Source organism: Medicago truncatula, chromosome 8 (genome assembly GCF_003473485.1).
Source record: "Medicago truncatula cultivar Jemalong A17 chromosome 8, MtrunA17r5.0-ANR, whole genome shotgun sequence".
NCBI classification, from domain to species: domain Eukaryota; kingdom Viridiplantae; phylum Streptophyta; class Magnoliopsida; order Fabales; family Fabaceae; genus Medicago; species Medicago truncatula.
This window is the reverse complement of record NC_053049.1, coordinates 25,835,417-25,845,420: the sequence shown is the minus strand read 5'-3', so window position 1 is coordinate 25,845,420 and position 10,004 is coordinate 25,835,417. Positions and strand designations below refer to the sequence as shown.

General features: G+C 32.1%; 1 protein-coding gene across 1 annotated transcript; it reads left to right on the top strand.

The window, feature by feature from the left end:
• The first annotated feature begins 5,080 nt into the window (after positions 1 to 5,080).
• Positions 5,081 to 6,824, top strand: LOC25502641 (cytochrome P450 71D11). Its single transcript, XM_039829079.1, has 2 exons — positions 5,081 to 5,972; positions 6,201 to 6,824. The coding sequence occupies exons 1-2, from the start codon at positions 5,109 to 5,111 to the stop codon at positions 6,822 to 6,824; spliced, it is 1,488 nt and encodes a 495-aa protein (XP_039685013.1). The 5' UTR covers positions 5,081 to 5,108.
• Positions 6,825 to 10,004: the final 3,180 nt, after the last annotated feature.

Genomic DNA, 10,004 nt, shown 5'->3' with positions numbered 1-10,004 from the left:
GGCCGTGCCAACCTGACAGGCCTCCGGGGTTCAAAATTTTCGGCAAATTGTGAGCTTTCCGCATCCTTTCTCACTTTTTCCTTGTTTCTTTCGTTTTTAATCTTCAATCATTGAGGACAATGCTTCTCCTAAGTGTGGGGGGAGCCTAATAAAGTGTCTTTAGTCGTAGTGTTTCCAAACTCCCTTGAACTTTATTCTTTTGTTGTGTTTTATTGTAAAAGGCATAAATATGCAGCTCGTTTTTATTGTTTTATTATGACATAAATTTTTTGTTGTCTCTTCAATGGTCGTTTCTTGTATATGAAAGTGATTTCTTATGTTATAAGTATTCTTGCTATACCCACATCAAGTTTTATTGTGAAATAAATTCTCCAATGAGAAAAACACCTAGTTGCAATCCTTGAGTAAGTGTATAAGTAGGTATTTTAAGGAACACGTTCTAGCTTTAATGGTAACCTGGACCCTTAAAAATCTTCAGAGTAAAAGTAGTATAAGTTTATGTGGGAATAATTCTAATGTGATGAAATGTGTAAATCGAAATGGGGCGGAAGGATATCACCACACGTGGAGGAAAGGATACCCTCTCACTAACTTCCTAAATGTGGTGATGACTTCTCAAACAAATTGTGCTTGAATTAAACCCTCTAAAAAGAGGAACTTCCTAAGTGAAGTAAACAAGTTGTAGCACTACTTAGGGTGATCATAGAAACTTGGAGGAAAGGATACCCCCTCACGGACTTCCAATGTGAAATGATAGCCCCTAGGCATCTACAAGCCCCCAAATGTATAAATTCATCAAGTCTATCTTAACTCTCCCACTTCTCTTATATGAAATGAAGAAAAGATTTTTCTCGGTCATTTTAGTGTTAAGGTTAGAACCTATTCCTCATAATATCTATCTTATACAGGAGCAAGAAAAGGGTTGGACTACACACACACACTCACTTGAGATTTGTTGTCGGGTTGAATAAGTTTACAAGGAATGCTTGAAGTTGTGATTAGTGTACATTGAAATGAAATCTCGAGGGAGACATAAGCTTTTATTTAATGTGTCATATATTAATCCTTTTGTTGCTGCCATGTCTACGCCTTTTGCTTAAGGACAAGCAAAGATTCAAGTGTGGGGGAGTTTGATGAGTCATTTATTGACTATTTTAATATGCTTTTTAGTTTAGTTTTATTTAGATTTTATTTTATTTTATGTTAGTATTATTTCCCTTTTAGGATAGTTTACTTTAAATTGCATTTTATTTTATTTCAGGAATGAATATTGGATGGATTGAGTCTTGGAGCAAAAGAAAGGGACTTGGAGCCGATTGGATGTAAAAATATGAAGATTGAGAGACAAAAATATGTCTCCCCCATGTCAGAAGCTTGGCACGGCCGTGCCACCCTCCAGAGTCACTTTTGCTGCTTTTGCTTAGATTTTAAGCTACTCTATTTTTAGCCCGAATGTAATAGCTTAGATTTTAAGTCGAACAAATGATATAAATAGAGTAGCCATCCATCACAAATATTCATCTTTACTTGGAATTCAATAAGTGACAATTGCTTTTCTAATTAAAGTTCTTTTCTTTTCCTTTATTTTCTTGTCATTTACCTTTATGCTTTCTCTCTTCTCCCCCATGTCTACGATGAACATGAGTGAGTAGACTTCTCCTTGTCTTGGGATTGTTGGATAAGTCTAAATGACATAATCCTAATCAAACCAAGCTCTAAGCCTTAATCTTATGTAACCCTAATTTATTATCTGAATTCACCGTCTTAACATGGATCAACCATTATCAAACTGTGGAAATGAAAGTGGAGGGTTTGATAATTGTTTACCCATTATTCCAAATATCAATTCATAAAACGAAAGTGGAGCTTTGATATTCGAACAAGTGAATTCAGATAAGGATTGCAAAGTCAGCGAAATAGGCTTTGCAATCTTTGAGACATATAGTTTCGACCTTCAAGGGAACTAATAACAATCAAGTCAGCGAAATAGGCTTGGTTGTTAGAGGAACCAAAATCTGATAGTAATCAAGTCAGCGAAATAGGCTTGGTTGCTAGAGGAACATAAGAGAAACTGTCTTGAGAAATTAGGTCTAACATAACATTATAAGCTTATAGTTTTGGTTTGAGAAGGACTTGTTATTTAGATGAAACCAACGATCCCAAGGCTCCTTTTATTATATTAATTTTTCAACCGTTTGAAAACCCCCAACTTACAATTCTCTTCTCTTCTAATCATCTCTAAAGGTTAATTAAATTGAACTACTCCCTATCGGAACGATACTCTTTTCATACTACTTTGGTAAGACCGTGCACTTGCGGTTTTATCTCATCAAGTTTTTGGCGCCGCTGCCGGGGAGTAAACTAATTTGATTAACTATTTCTTTGTGATTAGAACTCTTTTCTCTCCCCCTCTTCTTCACTTCTTCTTTCTTTCTTTTCCTACACTTGACTTCTTGGGTAGAATAAAAATAATAGATAACATGGCTGAGGAACACACTCTTAAGGAGTATTCGATCCCTTCTTCGGATGAGCCATGCACTATTATAGTCTACCCAACGGTTGGAGATTTTGATGTATATATGATGTGCTGAATTTTTTCTATATTTAATTCTTTAAGTTTTTTTTTTATTTTACTTCAATTTCTTCCTTCAGGCGGGTCGCTACGACCCGGTTGAAAACCCATACAACCTGGAATAAAAAAACCATAACTTTATACTATTTTATCAGCAAAAACTAAATTTGAGCATGTATTTTTGAACAACAATCCAGACAAAAGAATTCAACATTATCATCGAAAACTAGAATTAATCCTGTACAAGATGAAATAGAATCCAGAACTTCTAAAGAACAAATCCATTTGGTCAAGGAGATCCATAATCTTGCCGGAATTTGTTGATTCCCATGTCAAGATTTACAATGGGAAAACCTTCATTTGTTGTAAGATCACCGAGGGCAAAGTGGGTCATAAATTTGGTGAGTTTGCACTCACCAGGAAACGCAAATCCAGAACAAACCTAATGCCAGAGTCAAACAACTAAAGAAAAAGAAATGATTTTGTTAGGAATTGATTTTATGAATAGTTTATATTCTGCAGTTAATTAAATTTATGAATATTGACAATATGGTTTGTTTATCTCCAATTGATGTTAGATTTCTTTTTTGTGTATTAAAAAATTAATTGTCACGGTATTACAATTAAACTGATGTAATTAATTGTAATGTTTTTCTTTTAATTATGTAATTTCATTTTTTTTTTTCAATTTTCTGGGTTTGTTTCTCATGAAGATAATCAACAAGTTGATGAAGATCATGAATGTATGTTCATAAAAATCTGGAAGAGAGAGAGAGAGAGGGGGAGGGAATATGTGAATAAAGAAAGAGAAATAAATATGAGAGAGATGAATTGAGAGGGAGGAGTGAGAATTGGACATAGAAAAAAAAAATCATGTGTAGAGGGTGTGCCACAATATTATGGAGACCAAACAAATCTAACCGTTAAGATCTTAAAAAAAAAAGTTGTCCATAGTGAAACATATTGATCAAGTGGTCTATATTAGAATTTATCTAAATATAATTTTATCTTTTGTTAAAAAAGAAATAAAACTTTGTGATAACTAATAACAAAAAAAATATATATATGAAAGTAATTTTGATATAAACAATTTAGAAATTACTTTTAGAAGAATTTTAAGAAAAACATATAAATCAAGGATGAAAAAACATTCAAGTTGAAAATTATTCTACATGTTAAAACAATTTTTTTAATTAATATGGTCAAAAAGACATGGAACAAAAATCTTAATTATTTTAAAACATTAAATGTAAAAATCATTTTTCAGAATTTTTTATTTTAAAATGATTTTTTTCTATTTTAAAATTTTCCATCCAACTCATCTATTCTATTGAATTTTTTCGATTTTAAAAATTTTGGAAATATTTTCTGAATTTTTTTTATTTAAGAAAAAAATCTTAATATTTTCCATATTTTTTTATTGTTTTTTCTGAAATTTTTTATTTTAGAACAAAAATCTTAATTGTTTATTTTAATGTTTCTTAATTTATTCATGATTTTAGAACAAAAATCATGTGTAGAGGCTGTACCACAATATCATGGAGACCAAACAAATCTAACCGTTAAGATCTTAAAAAAAAAGTTATCCATGGTGGAACATATTGAGCAAGTGGTCCATATTAGAATTTGTCTAAATATAATATTATGTTTTGTTAAAAAAGAAATAAAACTTTGTGATAAGTGATAACAAAAAAAATTATATAAAAGTAATTTTGATATAAATAATTTAGAAATTACTTTTAGAAGACTTTTAAGAAAAAGCTATAAATAAAGGATGAAAAAACATTCAAGTTGAAAATTATTCTGCATGTTAAATTTTTTTTTTTAATTAATATGGTCAAAAAGACATGGAACAAAAATCTTAATTATTTTAAAACATTAAATGTAAAAATCATTTTTCAGAATTTCTTTATTTTAAAATGATTTTTTTCTATTTTAAAATTTTCCATCCAACTCATCTATTCTATTGAATTTTTTTGATTTTAAGAATTTCGGAAATATTTTCTGAATATTTTTTATTTAAGAAAAAAATCTGAATATTTTCCATATTTTTTTATTTTTTTTTCTGAATTTTTTATTTTAGAACAAAAATCTTAATTTTTTCTATTTTAAAAAATCTGAATATTTTGGAAAAAAATCTGAACATTTTTCTAATTTTTTGATTTCGGAATTTTTTTAATTTTTTATTTTAGAAATTAATATTTGGAAATAAATCTGAATATTTTTCTAATTTTGGAAACTTTTTTATGTTTTTTCTGAATTTTTATTTTGAAACAAAGATCTTAATTTTTTTTTTATTTAAAAAATCTTGGAAAAAAATCTGAATATTTTTCTAATTTTTTAATTTCGGAAATTTTTTAATGATTTTGAATTTTTTAATTTAGAACAAAAAAATAAAGGTTTTTTTGATTGAAAAAAAAAAACAGAATACATACAAAAATATTAACTATATATATTAGTTTTTCCGGTGTTAGTTCATCTCACATTTGTTTTCATCTCAATGGCTTTTCAAATTCTCAGTTTTTTCACTATTTTTATGTTCATGATAATTGCACTCAAAATTAGGAATCATTACAAAAAATATGACTTCAGTAAAAATATACCTCCAGGGCCATGGAAACTACCCATTTTAGGAAATATTCTCCATCTTGTTGCAACAAATCCACCTAGAAGATTAAGAGATTTAGCCAAAAAATATGGACCCTTGATGCATCTTCAACTTGGTGAGATCTTTTTCATTGTTATTTCTTCACCAGAAGTTGCTAAGGAGGTTTTAAAAACACATGATATTATCTTTGCATCAAGGCCTCATCTTCTTGCCACAGACATAGCATCTTACAATTCAATGGATATAGCTTTTTCACCTTATGGTGATTATTGGAGACAACTTAGAAAGATTTGTGCTATTGAGCTATTAAGCACAAGAAGAGTCAAATCTCTTTGGTCAGTAAGACAAAAAGAGATCAATTCTCTCCTAAAGAAGATTGCTTCAAATGAAGGATCAGAGTTCAATATCACTGAAGAACTTCTTTCGATGATGTATACATTCACTTCAAAGGCTGCATTTGGTAAGAAATATTTGGAACAAGAAGAGTTCATATCAGTTGTAAAACAACTTATAAAACTTGCTGGAGGGTTCTATATTGGTGACTTGTTTCCTTCAGCTCAATGGATTCAAAATATATCTGGATTGAAGCCTAAGCTTGAGAAGTTAAGCCAACAAGTAGACAGGATACTGGGTCGTATCATCACTGACCATAAAGAGACAATTTCAAGAAGAGAAAATGAAGGTTTGCCTGAAGCTGAGGAAGATCTGATTGATTGTCTCTTAAAATTTGTGGAAAGTGGCAGTGACATGGATTTTGAATTAACTACTGATAATGTCAAGGCTATAATTCTGGTATTCACATTAAATATCTCTTTAATTTTTATATATATTAAGTGATTTTAAATTGTGGTTGCGGTTAATAAACTCCCCCAAGAACAAATTGTTCAGCACCTGATTTCGATTCATGGATAGAACAATTCTTGGACGGACTTTATTTACCTGGTCAAACTCTGGATTATCAGGGTCACTTATCCCCGAGAACCAGAGGGCTTATTAAAACTGTGAACTTGTATATTTCAGGATGTGTTCTCTGCTGGAAGTGAGACTGCAGCAACTACTGTTAATTGGGCAATGGCTGAGATGATGAAGAATCCAAGAGTTTTGAAGAAAGCACAAGCTGAAGTAAGAAAGGGATTTGATAGGAGAGGAATGGTTGATGAAGCTACGATTGGTGAGTTCAAATATTTAAAATCAATCATCAAAGAGTCATTAAGATTACACCCTTCCGTTCCTCTCCTTCTACCAAGGGAAAGTCGAGAAGCTTGTGAGATTAATGGCTATCATATACCTGTCAAAAGTAGAGTCCTAGTAAATGCTTGGGCCATTGGAAGGGATCCTAAATATTGGAATGACCCAGATAAGTTTTATCCTGAAAGGTTTATTGATAGCTCTATTGATTTCTCAGGAACTAATTTTGAGTTCATTCCATTTGGTGCTGGTAGGAGAATTTGTCCCGGCATGAACTATGGTTTGGCTAATGTAGAGCAGGTCCTTGCACTTTTATTGTATCATTTTGATTGGAAACTTCCCAATGGAATGAAAAGCGAGGAATTAGAGTTGGGAGAAGAGTTTGGAGTTACTATGGCAAGAAAGGGTGACCTTTACTTGATTCCCATTACATCTCATCAGTTGCTTGTAATCTAAAAAGGAGGTTTTGTGAAAGTTGTATTACCTAAAGATTGAAATGTTATGTTACCTGTTGTTTAGAGTGAAATGTTATGTTACATTCTGGATTTACCATAAATAGCTTATTTATACTTGTTGTTTACTGTTTAAAGTGAAATGTTATCTTATTTTCATTTTAGTCCATTACTACAATTTCTTCTTTTTTTGAAAGAGTCCATTACTACATTTTCCTTTTCAAAGTAGTGCATGTTTTATTATTTTGAATGTAGTCGCTTTAATCTTGTAGAAATCATATGTTATTTTTCTGTAATATGTGGTTTTGGACGGGAGCCCCTAATACTACCCAAAAATAAGGGTCTAGTAGTGGACCATTTCAAATGACCTACTATATCTTTTTACTCTAAATTATTCCTTTTTCAAATCCGTGTGTTCAAGGGATTTTAATGACTTTTTAAGATTTTAAATATTTTCAAGGTTTGTAATTTGGATTTCAAGGGATTTATATCCTAAAATTTTAAAAGACTATCAAGATTTTAAAGGGTTTAGATTAAAAAACTAAAAAAAAAACCAAAATCTCAATATACATATCAAATTCTGAGTTGGCTTTTTGCAGACACCTATATAAAAACACATAGATAAGATCTACAAAGTTTTGTATTATTTCTATTATGTCTCGATTTATTTTGATTTTTGAATCGTGAAAAATTGCAATTTTGCATTGAGTAAACATCTACTTAACCACCAACAAAAAAACTATAATAACCCCCAAAAAAAAAATCTACTCAAGGGTCACATTATGTTCCTTAATTTTACTAACATGTTTATAACATCATAAGATTGATTCTCCCTCTCACGCAAACCATCTTCTCAACACATCTCAACCAATCTCTTCGTCCATAAAACACAATCACCACCCTATGATTATTAATAGATTCAAATCACATCAACCCTTTGGAATTGTAAACATACCGAGCTCATCAAAATCGTTTTTTTCATCCTTGATTGATTCTCTCTCTATAGAGAAAAAGGGTGTGTGTGTAGAAAAGAGGTGTGTAGCAATCTTTTTTAATCTCAAGCATATCCAACTGATGATGAATGATGATTATGATTACTTGTTTAAGGTTGTATTGATTGGTGACTTTGGTGTTGGAAAATCTAACCTTTTGTTGAGATTCACCAAACATGAATTTAGCCTTTGAATCTAAATCCACATTGGGGTTGAATTTCCAACAAGAAGCAATAGGGTTGACGATAAGGTTGTTAAGGCTCAGATTCATGGGTTAATTGAATATTGGTTTGTTGTTGTTGGATTGTTTGGGTTAATATTTGAATTGATTTATGGGTTGTTATATATTGTTTTACCTACATTGTTTCTATTTCTGGATTTTGATTTTTCGAAGCTTTTTAGTGTTGGTGAATTTTTTTGAGGTTAAATATTTGAGTTTGAGGAGGATGAATGATACAATAACGTTTTGCAATTTTTTTCAAGAAATGGATGAAGAAGATGAATGATATAGATTGCTGTTGAACTCACGTACCTTTTTCTTTTTACTTTTCTTTTTTAATTTATTTAATTCTTTTTATACATATGTGGTTTTTTTTTAAATAATAACTACACACGCGGCATGTCACTCATTAAAGTGACTGTCACACAGACGTTGATTGAGTTAAAATTGGAGAAAAAATAGTATTACTATTGCAAAAGGGCATAAAGAGACGGGATTGCATCATTTGTCTATTTTGTTAGAGTGGTGATAGATAGACCACCCCATGTTGCATACCATCATTGTACACCCAATATGGCAGGGGCAACTTTGTCCATTAACAAAAGAGAAGGGATAATTTTGTCCAAAGTCCAAACAACTTTTTCAAACAAACTCAGCCACTCTCACACATTCTTTCTTCTTCAGGGGGTCAGTCCATTTAGTTTTCACCCATGGAACTATAGGTCCAACTTGGACCACAATTTTTCACCACAAGATTTATCTATGCACGATACACCACCTGCACTTGATTTTTTTCCCTTTTCTCTTCCAGTTTTTTCCACCAGGAACCTATACACCAACCACCATTTCTCTCACTACATAATACAAGCTAGCGACCCTCACCAATTTTTTTGTTGCAACTAAACACACAAAGAGGACCCTATTAACTAAAATCAATATTATTTTTTTGATGGAAAACTAAAATCAATATTTATACAACATATTTCACGTATTTTATACAAACCTTTCGATACACACATACTAAAACAACAATCATCAACAGATCCATCGAGGTCTACAAACAAAACACATAAATTGAAGGAACACTTTCTTAAAAACATTACAGGTGTGAGGTACAAGTACAACTATAGTAATAAACTATGTTTAAATTATCCCAAACTTTCATCGGTCCAAATTAAAATTATCCCTTCTTCAGACCTCTCTTTTTTCTCCCTCATCGGAACCACCACCAGCCATTGTCGTCAACCGTCTTCATCCTCAAATCTCACCGCCACTGTTGCTGTCATCACTCTCAATCTTCACCGGCACCATCGTCGCTGTTAGATCTTATAACCTAAGTCCACCTTCGACCCGTACGTCCACCGTTGTTCCCTGCCACCACCGTTTGCGCCGTTCTTATCCTTAGATCTCACTACCATCGTCAACTTCCTCACCCACAAATTTTACCACCACCACCACTGTCGTCGATCGAACAACCATCACCACCGTTATGACCACCAGGGATGGCCGGAGAAGAAAGGGGTAGAGAGAGGGAGAGTCTGGCGGCGGCGACGAGGAATGGACGGAAAAGAAAGAGAGTTGGAGAGATAAAGTTGTGAGAGTTATTTTTGTTTTGTACATAGTGAGAAAAAGAGAAGTGAGAACGGAAGAGATGAGGATTTGAGGAGAGAGAGTGAGAATTTTTTTAATTAAAATGCCACATATGTAGTGGTACAAAAGGGTGTACAAAACAAGTGTGTCTTTCAAAAACATCAATTTCTGCTGTCTTATTTTTCCATATAAAACATTTGAAATCTTCATTTTTCTTCCTTTTCGGTGTGATATATTCCTACCAGGGAAACGAAGGGGGATTGATTAGAGTTTTCTCAAAACATTATCCACAGGCCCTGGCCCTGAGGGGGTGCAAACAGCTCAACAGAGTTGGGCCTCCCTCAGTCATGGGCCTCAAATTTTCTTTTAATACCCACTAGTA